The sequence below is a fragment of the Nomascus leucogenys genome, chromosome 8 (genome assembly GCF_006542625.1).
Source record: "Nomascus leucogenys isolate Asia chromosome 8, Asia_NLE_v1, whole genome shotgun sequence".
NCBI classification, from domain to species: domain Eukaryota; kingdom Metazoa; phylum Chordata; class Mammalia; order Primates; family Hylobatidae; genus Nomascus; species Nomascus leucogenys.
Genome location: NC_044388.1, coordinates 92,456,549 through 92,472,217, shown reverse-complemented (window position 1 = coordinate 92,472,217; position 15,669 = coordinate 92,456,549). Strand labels below are relative to the sequence as shown.

Genomic DNA, 15,669 nt, shown 5'->3' with positions numbered 1-15,669 from the left:
TCACTATGCCAGGAACCGTGAATGATTCAAACAGAACTAAGGCACAGTCACTATTTTCTAAAGCTTCATAAAGCAGTGTATGCAATGGTGGCTGCATTTTATGTCTTGCATCTAGCAACATTCATCCATTCAGCATATACTTAACAGCACTTCTTAAGTGGTGGCTGCTGACAATGCAATGATAAAAAGGTAGAAATGGTTGCTACCTATACATAGCTTCCTGTTGCATAAACAGGCAGTTATGTAGAGCAGGAATAATAAGTGTCATGATAGCAGAAGAACAGAACTCTTTGGGGAACATACATGAGACATAGGCATCTGGTCTAGGTCACCCAATGAAGCTGCACTGGGGCTGAGAGCCTGAGGCCTAAGGTTTGAGTTGGGGTAAGGTAAGTGAGGGTTGCGGGGTGAAAGGATAGGTATTTGGAGCAGAGAGACTACCCGATGGAATGCTCAGAAGACAAAATGTTACATGACAGTGGAAGTTTTCATCTCAACTTTTGATCATTTGCCTACCACTTTTATGACATGCCATCTCACCACCATATATACTTTATTTGGTATTTCTTTCTTAGATTCACTTCTTACTAAAAATGTATTTGAATAGAAAACACAACATCATCTTGTAAAGGGAAAACCAACATCATCTACCCTTAATAGAAAATTAAACCTAACCGTTCAATACAATGAACAAAAGCAACAAAAGTGGAACGAGACAAAAAACAGAAAACAATGTTGTTCAATTCTAGCAGAGCCTGAAGCTGTCCTTTCAAAAGGGAAATTAGTTAGAGAAATGTTACAGACACAGCCCCAAACCAAGATTTTCTTTTCTTTTTTTGACATGGAGTTTCGCTCTTATTGTCCAGGCTGGAGAGCAATGGTGCTATCTTGGCTCACTGCAACCTCCGCCTCCCGAGTTCAAGTGATTCTCCTGCCTCAGCCTCCCAAGTGGCTGGGATTATAGACACCCACCACCATGCCCAGCTAATTTTTAAAAAATATTTTTAGTAGAGAGAGGGTTTCACCAAGTTGGCCAGGCTGGTTTCAAACTCCTGACCTCAAGTGATCCGCCCATCTCAGCCTCCCAAAGTGCTAGGATTACAGGTGTGAGCCACCGCCCGGCCCAAGATTTTCTTTTTGAAGTAACCTGAAAGAGGGGAAGAGAATGAAAGAGCTAATCTAACCACTTTTGCAAGCGTGATTCATTTTTGTTTAATATTGGGTCTGTGATCATCTTGAGTACCACCTAAAATCCTCTCCCTACCCTAGAGGAACTTGGCCTACACTTTGGTAAACACTGTGTTTAGAGCAACTGAAGAATTTCTGTGTAGTTGCAGCAAAGTGTGTGACAGCAGAAGTGGTAACAGATAAGAAGGGAGAGGTCAGTGGGAGGCAGATCCTGAATGCCCTTTAAATTAGGTTAAGAAGTTGGGATTATCTCCTTAGGGTAATGGTAAGCTTTTGAAGTGTTTTTCACAAAAAGGAGTAATATTACCAGACCATCAAAGGAGAAAGATCCGTCTGGCTTGAGTATAGGGGTCAAGGTAAGAAAGTGGCAGTGAGGCTCTAGAGGCTGTTGTGATAATAGTCCCAGGAAGACAGCATAGCATTCTAGGCCAGGGTGGCATTGGTGCATTGGAGAGAATCACATGACTTCTTGAAATACTTAGTGGGCAGCACTTCATGCTTTAAAAACTTCGAAATGACCATGTAGGGTATTCATGCCATTTTTTTGGATGATAAGGAAATTGAGGTCCCATGGGGCAAAATGAGCTGCCCAGAGTTGTGCAGAGTTTGACATGGAGGCCAGTTCTGCCTTAAGCTCTTACCTTGAGCCTTTAGAACATTTGCAATGGCCCTCCAAGAATTTGAGGCTCTCGGGGACAGAGATGAGAGCTTGGTCCAGGGATAAAAGGGATCTCTCCCCAGTGCAAGCAAGGCCTTATCAGTTATGTTGGGTCTTGGACTTTAACTTTCTCCCTTGCACATGAAAGGAAGGTTCTTTAGATAAAACCTAAAAGAGGGCTGGACTGGCAGGCAGAAGTGAAGAGCCCCAGATGAAAGCTGCTGTGTGAGTCATCTTGGCTGCCATCTTGCCTGTGGACAGAAGAAGGCATTCCAGTTTTTTGGACTTTCCCACAGGGCTCAGGGAGTTTGTGTGGAAGCTAAACCAGAGCTCCACTTCTGGCTTTGTCTTTACAGGCTCCTGGAATCCTTTATAAGCCTCCAGGACATAAATCTTCTGGAAAGGCTGCCGGGCCGCCCACAGAGGCCAGGCAATCCACTCAGTAATGGTTTGTGATAACCCACTAACCCCTAGTCAGGCAGTCACCAGCCACTGTCTGCAAACCTCCCCACCCTGTCACCCAGCTTCCTCCTCCTCTGGTCTTTCTAGTCTCCTGGAGGATATTTGAGATTGCTCCAACATCCCACACTGATATGTCAGCTGGAATCAAGGAAACTGCCTCCTAAACTATCCTGGTGCTGCTAATAAGCTCACTGTGCAACCCTGGGCTCTGCCGCTTTCTGGCCTTCAGTCTCCTCACCTATAACATGATAAGGATGAACTAGAACAGTGGTATTTTTTTTTTAACCAGTGGCTTTTTTTTTTTCTAAATAAATCTTAAATGGTATCACAGCCCACCTCCACAGAGAATTCTCTAAAACGTCCACCCATTTGCTCTGTCGCACCCTCATGGTTTAACTATCTTTCCTTCACTTACTAGACTTAGAATCTTATATTGCTTGCATGTTTACTTACATATTATCTGTCTTCCCTACTACAATGTAAACTATGTATAGTTAGTGATCCCTTATGTTGTATTCACATTTGTAAGTAGGTGCTAAATAATTAATTGTTGAGTAATTGAGTAATGAGATGATTAAATGTGTGGACCAGATGACTAAAGATTTGTTCTGGTAGAAACTGGAGTGGGTGGCCTGGAGTCCCACCTGCTCGGTCTCCTCTTCTATGACCCTCTACCCCACCCAATCCCAAGCATCCCTTATGTCTCTCCAAGCCCTCAAGAATCTTTAGCTCACAGTTGGAAACAATTGAATTCCATGAACTCTGAGTTCTTCTAACATTCCAAAAAATGCAATGTCCTTGCAAATATTAAAAGACTTGAAGAGATCTCACTTCATTGATTGATTGATTCACTGATTCATTTAATGTGCTGACTATGTGTCAGGCCATGTGCTGGGGGCTAAAAATACAGAGTGAAGATGACAGAGATCTTGCCTTTACAAGGTTCAGCATCTAGTGAGGAAAAGAGTGGTCAGCCAGCAATTGCAGTGGCATTTGGCATGTGAATGGACAAGCGTTTTAGAGCAGTGCTTCTCAAACTTTAACGTGCCTGAGAATCACCTGAGGACTTGTTACATTCCAAATTGACACAGTAGTCTGGGTTGGGTCTGAGATTCTACATTTACTAAATTCCATGAACTCTGAGGTCTTCTAACATTCCAAAAAATCCAATGTAAGAAGCTCTCATAGTGATGTTAATGTTGTTGGCCCCAAAACACACTTGGAGTGACAAGGTTCCACATGCAGAAAGCTGGAGCAGCTAATCCAGATCTGGAGCTCAAGGAAGAATCCTTGTGGAAGAAAGAATGTTTCTAAGTTTAGAAACAGAATGAAGAAGGGTCCTCCAGGTGGAAGGCAGAGAGTCTTTTCATCAGAAGGAATTACCAGTGCAAAGATGAGAGAAAGTTGGGTAAGAGAATATACTTCAGTTAAAAATGTAAATCTTATTGGAGAAGAGAGTTCGAAGTGAAAGAGGAGAGTTAAAAGTGAAAAGGAAAAGCAAACAAACAAAAACAACAAAGCTGGATTGTTTAGCAAAGGACAGATCATGATGGCTCTTGTGAGTTCTGTTCACAAGTTTGTTCTTTCTCCTAGAAGCCATATAAATGTTTTAAACAGAGGAGCAATTTTGATACATTTGCTCTGCCTTTCAAGGATTAGCAAGTGTGCAGAACATCACAGTGTAAATAAGAGAAAGTAAGATGCTTCTCCAAAGCCAGGAGCCCCAGGGGTTCTGTCCTAGCCTTGTCACCTACTTGTTGTGTGACCTTGGACACAAGCCATCACCATTCTGGACCTTGTTTGTAACATGAAAGGGCTGAACTCCAAAGTCTCTTCCAGCTAGGAAGCCAAGGAACCAGAAAACCCTGAAGGTCATAGAGACCAGAGAGCAGACACATTGTTAGTATCATTTCACCTCCAGCCCTGCACGTCTTATTTCTCAGCGACCCAGGTTGACTAGAGGGATAAGAGTTTTTTCCCCAAGTACTTTGAGGACTGATATCATAAGATGAGTTCTATTAGGATTCTCTTGGACTGTGTAATCACTAAACCCCAAAATGTTTTCAAATCTTTCCTAAATCTGTGGTCATATATCCCCATAAGATTTAGTGACAAAAGGACATCTCTTACCTCTGCCTAATAAATCTATCAGACCAGTATCCCCCAGAGCCTGGTTCTTATGACCATAGGTTACTGCAAACAGCTGCTTGAAGAAGACACACTGACACCCAGCTGTCCCCAGCCATAAGGTTCCTATTAGGAGACTTGAAAAACTGAGCTCATAGGTGGCCAGGGACCAGAATTTTCTCAGGTCAGAACATCTTTGACCACTCTTGGGCTTCTCTACACTTTCAGTTATGTTTGAGCATATTGATAGAGAGGACACAGCAAGCTCTTGAGGACATTTTGCTTCAGTGAAATTGATCTATCTGGACCAGGAATGGTGTATTTATGATGTCAGCTCCTCTTGCCTCCATGGCAGACATTATGAATAGATCACAGAAATCATCACAGGACCTTTCTCAACGTGCCATGGGATTTGAAAAGAGTTACACATCCACCGCTGTGTTCTTAGTGAAAACAAACAAACCTGGGATGTCACTGTACATTCCTCCAAGATTGTGTTAGCTGCTGCTTTGGATATATTGAATTAACTCTCAGAATTTTTAAGATATTGGGAACAAGAGCAGACTTAGGCTTCTAGGGTCATAGTCCTATAATCTCAGAGGTACTTTTAACCTTTTTCTGTATATTTTGGCATTTCTAAAATCAGGACGGATTGTGCACAGTGAATGTGTACATTAAGCATTGTATTCCTCTTTTCTTGAATGGCTGTTATTAAAGCATTGGCATATCTTATAAATGAAGGTATCTTCAATTATACCTTCAATTAACAAATAAATACTCATACTAATACCAACTAACTAATACTAACAAAACACACTGACTTTGGACTTTGAACAAGTGTCCCATGGATCTGTTTTCCCCACTGACAGTATATAGCAAGGTTAGTTATTGTCTTGAAGTTCCTATCAGTTCCAACTGAAATAGCTTTGGATCAGTTGAGACTCAGTCATTTCTGTCATCAAAATACACATTTTTGAAAAAGTCTTATGATTTCTTCTGAGTGGATGAAAAGAAAAAGCAAATGCAAACATTTTCAGTGGTCACCTTACAAATCACATTTCAAACCTGGCGTTAAAGGTATATAACCAGGGGCAGTATCTGAGCTTCTGACTTTCTGTTGGATAGGAGCAAGCTGAGGCTAAATTTGATATAGGTTTGTTTTGAAAGTAACACTGATGAACTACTGGAAAGTCATAAAACCATGGCTTCATTGCACAAGTTCATCACACCAGCTTAAAAATATATGTGTATATATCCATAGTTTAAAATGAAAATATCTTTATTTTGTTCTGAAATAATTATTGTTCATTATATAAAATCTAAATGATACAGAAATATATAAAATAATGAAAATTGTGCACCTCTGGGCCACATAATCCCAACCCTACCCCAGAGATTACATTGTTAACAGTGTACACATGTATTTCCGTATACAGATATGGATATGCATGGAGATGGGGAAACAGATACAGGCTTAAGAATACGTTCATGTCTACAACCACAGCTCTATCATCTCTACTATGTTTAACAAATACATAAATTATGTTCTGTTATCTACCTGTTTCTGTTTAACAATATGCTGTACAAGTTTTTACCCACAGATACATATGTAAATATTTTATCTTTTTGAAGGGCCCTTTAGTCATGCAAATATGTGAATGTATCACACATTAATCTGGTTGTGTATTAAAAACCAACTAGATTTCTTACAGTTTCTTTGTTATTATAAACAAATCCACATAAACCTTTTGCCCACTTGCCTGATTTTCTTTAGGTCCACATGATGCTTTTATGCCATTTCATTCCCTTTATTGACCCCATTTCCTTCCTCCCTCCCTCCCTCCCTCCCTCCCTCCCTCCCTCCCTTCCTCCCTTCCTTCTTTCCTTCCCCAAGATGGAGTCTTGCTCTGCCACCCAGGCTGGAGTGCAGTGGTGCAATCTCAGCTCACTGCAACCTCTGCCTCCCAGATTCAAGCAATTCTTCTGCCTCAGCCTCCCAAGTACCTGGGATTACAGGTGCCCACCACCACACCTGGCCAATTTTTGTATTTTTAGTAGAGACGGGGCTTCACTGTGTTGGCCAGGCTGGTCTCGAACTCCCGACCACAAGTGATCCGCCCACCTCAGCCTCCCAAAGTGCATGATTACAGGCATGAGACACCGCGCCCTGCAGTTTGCATTTATTAATTCATTATTCTTGCACAGTAAAGAGCTGGACACCAGAGGAAACCTACACTGTCCAAGAAGCAGGTGGGAAATATTTGAGCACCTATTATTGGCCCAGTTATTTATATTTCACTTAATATCCTGAACAATAGATTTTGAAGATTAAGCAACAGAGAATCATGTGGAGTTATATAAACTGTCCATAGTTGCAAGGTCTAAACACTAAGTGTTGGAGTCCGAGTTTAGAGTATTGTCTTCTGATATTCAACTGGTGTCTTGTAAAACCACATTACATCCCAAGATAGGTGCACAGCTAAGAAAAAATGTGATATGGATCTCCACAGATAAATAAATGCTTCCGCAGCAAATGGGAAAACATGACTTATGATAGCTGGGAAGATCTGGAAGACTTCCTGAAGATGAAATTTCAGTGTGACTTTGAGTCATGAATAGAACCTCAGCAAAAGTGGTCCTCTCAGCTCAGGAATTCAGTGCTTGACAGTTGTGTCACAGCAAGTTTTGTTGTGAAGTGAGTGGTCATCAGATGATATTTCTCTGTGAATCAAGGCTCTCATGGCTTTTAGATTAAAAACAAACAACAATGACAAACACCTGCTACAACTCCCACTGTAGTGCACCCCTTTCTAAAACATACTTGATTTAATCACCTGCAGTGATGAGGAACCCGCTGCCACATAGAATAACCCATTCTAAATTTAGAGGACTTTAGCTTTACGTTTTTTATTATTTTGAGCCAAATGTGTCTTCTGATAATTTTAGGGTGGCTGTGTCATAATGCTTTGGTGCCTTACAGCAGAGGATTGAAACCCCGCCCTATCCTCCTGTCACCCTGGTCAAATCAATGACTGGCTTGAAGCTCATTTTTATCACCTGTAGACTGTAAAATTGTGTTGAGGATTAGAAGTAGAATAATGTTGCATAGGTACAGTTTCTGGCACATAGTGGGTGCTCAATAAATTATAGTCATTATCATCTCTGACCCTCAGATTTTTGCCCATTTGTCTTTTGTTGCTACAACAATGTAACTAATGGCCTAAATCTTCTCTTCCATGGGCACTCTCCATTCCCGCTTTCAGCTCAGCAGGCTTGCTTTTGAGACACCCCTCAGCATCATGATCTGGCTGCAGTTTACATATGTCCCTCTTACCAGAAGTGTCGGGGGTTCTCCAGATGGAGCCTGACGAGGAGACCATGAATGAAGCCATTACTTCCCTTAACCTCTGCCCTCTCCATTTCTGAAGGTTATGTTCCCATTTTTTTGTAACCACATCATGTCCTCAATTCTCATTAAGCTTCAGGTCAGCTAACACAGAGGCACTTAAGCTCAACTCTGTAAAGCAGGGAGGAGGGAGGGAGGCAAATGGGAATGTTTTCTTCCTGCCTATCTTATTTTTCTCCATTTCAGGGTCCCCTTAGAAATTGGGTCTCAGTCCTGTCTGATAAGTGAGTCAACAGCTGATTGGGAAATGGTGCTGGGAATAGAATGGTTCTACAGTCCCAGAAAAGTAGCATCTGGGCCCAGCCCCTGACTCTTTCACAAGTGATTCCTGTCTCAGTCTCGCCTGCTGATAAAACAATAAATTAGTATGTGGTGGCCCTCCCTCACCTCTTGCTTCCTATCCCAGTAGGTCTGAGTTCTGTCTCCATGAGGAAGATTTCATTTCCGGTATTTGAGAAAAGTGGTCACTCTGACCTATGATTTCCCCTCCAGGGAAAGCTTGAAGCATGCCTGGCCTTTTGATTTATGGATCTCCATTGCCTACAATTTATTAGCCAGCATTTTTGCCTTTGGTCTCTCTCACTCCGACTCTTCCTTCTCCTCCCCAGCTTTTGAGCACCGCCAACCCTTCTCTCCATGGCTTCACTTTCTGAATTCTTCTTTGTTTTCTAAATGCAAACATTGGTTCAGTGCTTGTTATGTACAAAGTCTTGTGTTGGTTGCTTGTAGCCATCATTTCGTTTCAACATAACAACAGCCCTACAGAATAAATCTTTCTATTTTCATTTACACAGGAGAAAACTGAGGCTTAGGGAGGTGAAGTGACTTGCCCTTATGGGCTCTAAATCCTATGTCCTTTTCACGATAATACTCTGCTTTGAATCATTGCTGACATTTACTTAGAGCTAAGCAAATTGTCCATATTATCTCATCCTCCCAACAAAACCGTTATTCTCATTTTATGGATGCTACAACTAAGAGTCAGTGGCATTGAAGAATTTGCTCATGAACCACATAGCTGTAAGTTATAGAACTGGGATTTAAATCTGAGATTCTAGAGCTGACACTTCATCTTGACTCTGGAATCAGGAACCCTGGTTCTAGCTTTGCCTTTGTTACTAACTCAAGGTGTTCCTTAAAGGCAAAATCATTTTCTCACTCCAAATATGTTTTCCTAATCCATGCAAAAGGAGCCTTTGTCTGTTCCTTTGGAAGAAGGGCATTTGGGCATATTGGAGGAATTGTCTTTTCCAACTTCATTTTGTATTTATATTTATTGCTTTCTTCTGTGACTATCTAATCAGAAAATGTCTCTCCATTGCCCAGAATTAAATCCAAATACTACATCATGGCTTGGAAGAGTCTGCCTGGTCTGATCCCTGCCAAGCTCACTGGTCTCCCACCTATTCTTTGAACTGGTTATTTCAAACAACTAGTAGTTTATGTTCTCTCCAGTCTAACTTGGGATGGGCTATTTCCTCTGCCTTCTCATCTACCTGAAAATGCTGTTTCATTGTTGAAGAACTAGCTCAGGTGTGGCGTCCTCTTGAGAGACTACTCTGAGTCTCCAAACGGATGATGTCCATCTTTTATATTCCCAGAACAGCATGGGTAGTGTTCCTCAACCCAGTGCTCTGCCCCCGAATTAGAGGCTGTTAATATTTCTGTCTGCCTGTCTCTTGTCACTGACTTATAAAGATACCCAAGGCTTAAACTAGTTCATATCTGTCCCAGTGCCTGGTACACAAAATACACCTAATGGTATAATAATGATGATGACAATGAGAGTGATGGTGGTGGTAGTAATGATAATGGTGATGATACTTTCTAGCATGCATCAGGTGCTTACTTTGTGCCAAGTAATTTTCTAAGAGTTTGACATGTACTGACTTAACCCTCACTATAACTTTATGAGGTGAGCCATCTGCTGTTCCCTTTGCATAGATGAGCAAACCAAGAATAAGAAGCTTTTTACCAGTGTAGAGAAAAATCAGACCAATACCTGTAAGTATAACAGTGGGAAACAGTTAACACCTGAGTGTGCACTCCACTTGGTTACTTTTTTTTTTTTTTTTTCAGATAGAGTTTCGCTGTTGTTGCCCAGGCTGGAGTGCAATGGCACGATCTTGGCTCACTGCAACCTCCACCTCCTGGGTTCAAGCAATTCTCCAGCTTCAGCCTCCCGAGTAGCTGGGATTACAGGCATATACCACAAGGCCTGGCTAATTTTTGTATTTTTAGTAGACACAGGGTTTCACCATGTTGGCCAGGCTGGTCTCAAATTCCTGACCTCAGGTGATCTGCCCACCTCAGCCTCCCAAAGTTCTGACATTACGGGTGTGAGCCACCGCTCCTGGCCTTCACTTGGTTTAATTCTATGTTTTGCCTCCTCCCACTCAGTTCTCCTCAAACAACCAGAAATATTTTTAAACAGTTCAGCTCCAAACCTTTTACTTTGCTTCTTGAAATCTTTCAATAATTCTCCCACTTACTCTCAAGACAATAATCATAGATAACATTTATTGACAGTTTATTATGTGTTTGTTAATTTTTTATTTTAAAAATAACACTTTGTGTTAGATACAGTTATTATTTTCATTTTGTGGGTGAAGTAGAAAAACTGAGGGACAAGTGGTAAAGCACTTCACTCAGTATCGCACAAAGTGAGTGGCTGAGCTGGGATTTGAACCTGAGCAGTCGGTGTTCTGGAGCCTGTGAATGTATCATTATTCCATACAACCACTGCCCTAGCTCCTAGGCTCCAACAGGCTGGCTCTGGCTCCTTCCAGTTTTCACTGTGTCCCCACTTGTACACTGTATTGCAGCGATAAATTCTCAGAACATCTACGCATCTCTTATCTCTATGCTTTTACCTTTACTTTATTTTTTATTTTTTTTGAGGTGGAGTTTTGCTCTTATTGCCCAGGCTGGAGTGCAGTGGCACAACCTTCGTTCACTGTAACCTCCGCCTTACAGTTTCAAATGATTCTCCTGCCTCAGCCTCCTGAGTAGCTGGGATTACAGGTACCCACTACCACGCCCAGCTAATTTTTGTATTCTTAGTAGAGACAGGGTTTCACCATGTTGGCCAGGCTGCTGTCGAACTTCTGACCTTGTGATCCACCCGCCTTGGCCTCCTAAAGTGCTGGGATTACAGGCGTGAGCCGCTGTGCCCGACCACCTTTTCCTCTTCATCTAACTCCTATTCATTTAGGAGACTCAACACATGTTTCCCTTCTACTATAATAGGAAGCCTTCTTGGACATCCTTGATCCTACTTAAGTACCTTCCTCTGTCTTCACACAGCTCTCGTGACTTCTTTTATAATTGCTTTTGTCACTCGTATTGTCATCTCCATTTGTCCGTCTTTTCTACCAGAAGTTCTTCCACATAATAAATGCTCAATAAATCAGCAAGAAATGACCTTATCTCCTTCAACTTCACAACAGCCTCATTTTTCAAATGAAGAAACAGATTTAGAGATGTTAAGTAAATGTCCCCAGGACACAGAATTATTAAAGAATGAAGCCAGAACTCAAATGAGAAGGAATGGAAAAGAAACTCCTCAGGCTCCTCTTGGGGGGGCACTTGCCCAAGGGGAAAGAGGACTGTGGATAGAGTGTGGTTATGAAGTGATGAATTCTTGGCACCTCAGGAAATATTCCACCCAAGTGGTGAACTATACAAAGAGGACTTTTTGAAAGGCACCTCATAAATTGTGCCCACAAAATGTATACGCATAAGCTCGGTCCTTTTTCAGCTGCTATGCAGGTGCCTAACACAGTCTCCCATTTGTGGGGTCTGTTGTTGTAAAACTCCTTCCCTCCTGTGGTATCAGAGGGGTGTGGAGAGGACAGCAGGAGAGAGAACCTCTCATGTAGCCTCCTAGGGTGCCTGGGCATCTTGAAGATGCTGGAATGTAGAGAAAAGTGGTTTCCACATGGAGACAGGCACCTTGACACTGAAGCTGACTTGTAATGTGACCTGGGATAAAGACATTCTGTTCCTTCTCTAAGCCTCAGTTTCCAAATTTTTAATGAAAGTGGGTCAGACTAGGTCAGTGGTTCTCAACTTGGGTGATTTTGTCCCCAGAAGATATTTGGCAATGTCTAAAGACAGTTTCACTGGGGCAAGGGTGCTATTGAAAATTCTTCAATGTCTAAAGAATTTTCACAATTCACAACTGGGGAAAGGGTGCTACTGGCGGTAGGTGGGGCCCTGGGATGCTGCTAAAAGTCCTATAGGATTGTTCCCACAACAAAAAAATATACAGCCCAGAATGTTGATAGTGCCACCTTTGAAAAACCCTGGACTAGGGGATTGCAACAATCCTTCCTGGCTTTATTTGTCTATGCAGCCATCAGATCTCTCCCAGCTCCCCTTTCTGGTGCTGGATATAGGGCTCTGGATAAGTTCTTAATGACATCCTCCATAGTACAGAATGATTCTTGGTAAGGCTAGTCTTCAGCATAACCTTGATCCTGAGGGCACATTCCAGCAATCCTTTATAAGAGTAGCTATCATTTATTGGAAGCTTACTCTGAGCTCTAAACCAGGCATTAGGCGTTTCTCATACTTAACTTGAGAATAAGACCATCATCACTTTTTTAAAGGTGGGAAAAAATGAGACACAGAAAAGTTCTGATATGGGGACATATATATATATATTTGATGAAAGGGAATCACAAAGGGCAAGATTTCAAAGTTTCCAGACTGGGAGAAAAGAGTGTGAAAGAGTTCATGAAGTGAGAACACAGACAGAAAGGGACTGTGGGTGGTCAGGCCTAGATTTAGATTCTTCCCAACTCCAGTGGCCAACTTGATGTTTGCCTTAGTCAAGTAGTGTCACTATTCTGAGCCTTGCTTGAGGTTCTCACCCATTAAAAGGGGGTAGACAATACATTCAGGATAGTTATAAAGGCTAAATAAAAAATTTAAAATATATATAAAGTATATACCCAGTGTCTAGCATATGGTGTCAATAACTTTCGGTTGTTCTTGTTGCTTTTTAATCATTATAATAATATCTATTTGATTAGAGTCCAAGGCTGGTCACCTTTGAACTCCTAGGGCTCCCATATCCTAGAAGTGAAAATACTAGGTTAAAGGCTATGCCTCTTGTTCATTTTTTAACACATTGCACAATTGAAGAAGATAGGTTCTAGGGTAATTTTTGAATAAGTGTTTGAAGTACCACACTCCGATCTGGAATAGATAGGAAATGGTTGGGAGAAGAAGTTACCATTTGTTTGTTGACATTTACTACCTCAAAGGCCTAACTCTTGATCTGGGCTTCTTTAACCATGGCTGTCTCATCCTACCTTTCAGGAAGGCCCACCTGATTCTGCGGCGACTGGAGAGGGTGAGTAGCCACTGCTCCAGCCTCCTGCGGAGTGCCTACATCCAGAGCCGCGTGGAAACAGTGCCCTATCTTTTCTGCCGCAGCGAGGAGGTCCGGCCTGCAGGCATGGTGTGGTACAGCATCCTCAAGGACACCAAAATCACGTGCGAGGAGAAGATGGTGTCAATGGCCCGGAACACGTACGGGGAGTCCAAGGGCCGGTGAGGGAGGGTATCGCCCTCCGTGAGCACAGAGACTCTCCATGGGAGGGGGAGCAGTATTCTCCTGGATCCTGGGGCCTGGGTGGGCTGGGGGACAGCTGAGGATGGGCCTAGCAGATGAAGCTTGCCAGCAAGGCCAAAGCAAATGGTTTCTCCTGTGGATAGTGGACAGAGACCTTTGTAACCAATGGAATTATTCATTTTTCTCTATCTTTTATTTTTTCAAAGATATTATTTGACTCTATCAAAAGTCTCTCCTTTTTAAACCTTTTCTTATGGATGGCTGTCAATCCCGAGGCAGAAGTTTTCAGGTGGAGACCAAGCGGCCTTTGCTCTTCTTCCTCCTTCCTGCCACACTCTGCTTTCTTCCTGCCATGGACCCCTGGAGGAGACCTATGGAGGGACAGTTTTGACCTGACCCCTAGAGGAGACAGTTTTGACCTCTTCAGCACCAGGAAGGAAGCTCTGGGGATGGTTGCAGTGAGGAAGCATGGGTCTTTAAGGACTTCTCTCTCTTTTTTGCTGGACATTATTGAGGTTGTGGGACCCTGCCTCTTCCTGCTACCTGTGGATCTGCCCAGAGTCCCTGCAGGCCTGTCCATGCATTAAAAATTCCTATTGTCTCTCTTTCTGCTTGGGTGGTATTTCTTACCAAAGGAATGTGCTTGAGAGACCTCTGTTTATTCACTTATTGAGTATCTACCCTGTGCCAGTCACAGAGCATATGCAACTAAAGATAGAGAAGCTTCCTTCCCTCAGGGAAATTATAGCCCAGTGGAAATTATAGAGAAGGAGTCTGGTCATTTCAAGCTGTGCTAGAGGAAGAATGGAGGTTCTCTGCACTCACTCTTAGAGCATGAGACATACTAGAGGGGTCCTGAAATGCTTCCTTGAAAAACTGATACCTAAACCCAAAGGATGAGGAGAAATAAGCCAGACAGAGAGGTGAAAAAAATGGGATTTGTTTGTCAGGCACGGTGGCTCATGCCTGTAATCCCAGCACTTTGGGAGGCCAGGGCAGGTGGATCACTTGAGGCCAGAAGTTTGAGACCAGCCTGGCCAATATGGTGAAAACCCGTCTCTATTAACAATAAAAATAAAAAAAAAATAGCAGGGCATGGTGGCACGTGCCTGTAATCAATCCCAGCTACTTGGGAGGCCGAGGCACGAGAATTACTTGAATCTTGTAGGCAGAGGTTGCAGTGGACTGACCTGGAGCCACTGGACTCCAGCCTAGGTCACAACTTAAAAAAAAAAAAAAAAAAAAAAAAGATGGAATTTGCTCCAGGAAGAAGGGATATGAACAAAAGCCCAGAGACAAGAGACAATATACCTCTTTCAAGGACTGAGAAGTTTCCTTAAGAGTAGGGATCAAAATAGGAAGTGTTAAAAGGTGAGGCTGGGAGCTTGGCAAGGCATTGGAAGCTTTGGGCAAGAAGCTTGACACTGTCTTGAAGCATCCATGACTATTTATATGACTAAATAGTCAACTAGCTCTTTAAGAAAATCATTCTCACTACAGGGTGAAGGATGGATTGGAGAAGGCCCCAAAGAGAGGGGTGCCATTGTCATTTTCCATGAAGGAGGTGATGGTAGCTTAGGGGGAGACATTCCAACACTGGAATCTCCCTTTATGTATTTTGAAAACAGCTTTATTGAGGTATAATTGAAATCTCCTTTTAAATGGTAATTGCACTGCTTCCAGTGTACCCTTCCCTGGGAGGGTAATGAGTACAAAGAGATGTTATAAATTCTTAACACCCTCATATTAGCTCAAATAAGCTACCTAGCTTGAGCAGATGGGATGCAGGTCAGGTATATCATAATGCAAAGATGACACCTGTTAAGAGAGTATAGCACTGTGGGGTTTCAGAAGAGGAAAAGATACTGAATATCAGTAAAACATAAGACATTCAAAATATGCCTATCCTCATTTGTGTAGTGGTGAGGAAAAAAGAAAAAACAATGCCTACTTCTCAATTTGGCGAATGTTGATGAGATTGACAATCCCCTTCCTGATAACCTACATATTGAGGGCATTTTTTTCCCCAGGACTCCGATCCATTTGGGGAAAATGGGTAACACAAAAGAAAACAAAGCGGAAAGGGATTCTTCCAACCTTGGTGCCTGCGATGCTTCTCAACCTCTCACAATCTAAGCTCTAAGGCACTAGATTACTATTATTGGGTTTATGTTTCTCTAAGTATACAGGTGGAGCTTCTAAATCCCTCTCATGTATACCACTTCCTGGGTATACATGAGCTTT

The 15,669-nt window shown here is 42.3% G+C and overlaps 1 protein-coding gene across 5 annotated transcripts in view; it reads left to right on the top strand.

The window, feature by feature from the left end:
• Window positions 1–14,033, top strand: part of ASTN2 (astrotactin 2) — a 1,014,740-nt gene extending 1,000,707 nt beyond the window's left edge. For all 5 annotated transcript variants that reach the window (XM_030817705.1, XM_030817704.1, XM_030817702.1 and 2 more), the window contains one exon: window positions 13,170–14,033. In XM_030817705.1, the coding sequence (XP_030673565.1) occupies window positions 13,170–13,407 (238 nt within the window). In that variant the 3' untranslated portion in view covers window positions 13,408–14,033. The remainder of the gene's footprint in view (window positions 1–13,169) is intronic.
• The last annotated feature ends 1,636 nt before the right edge of the window (window positions 14,034–15,669 follow it).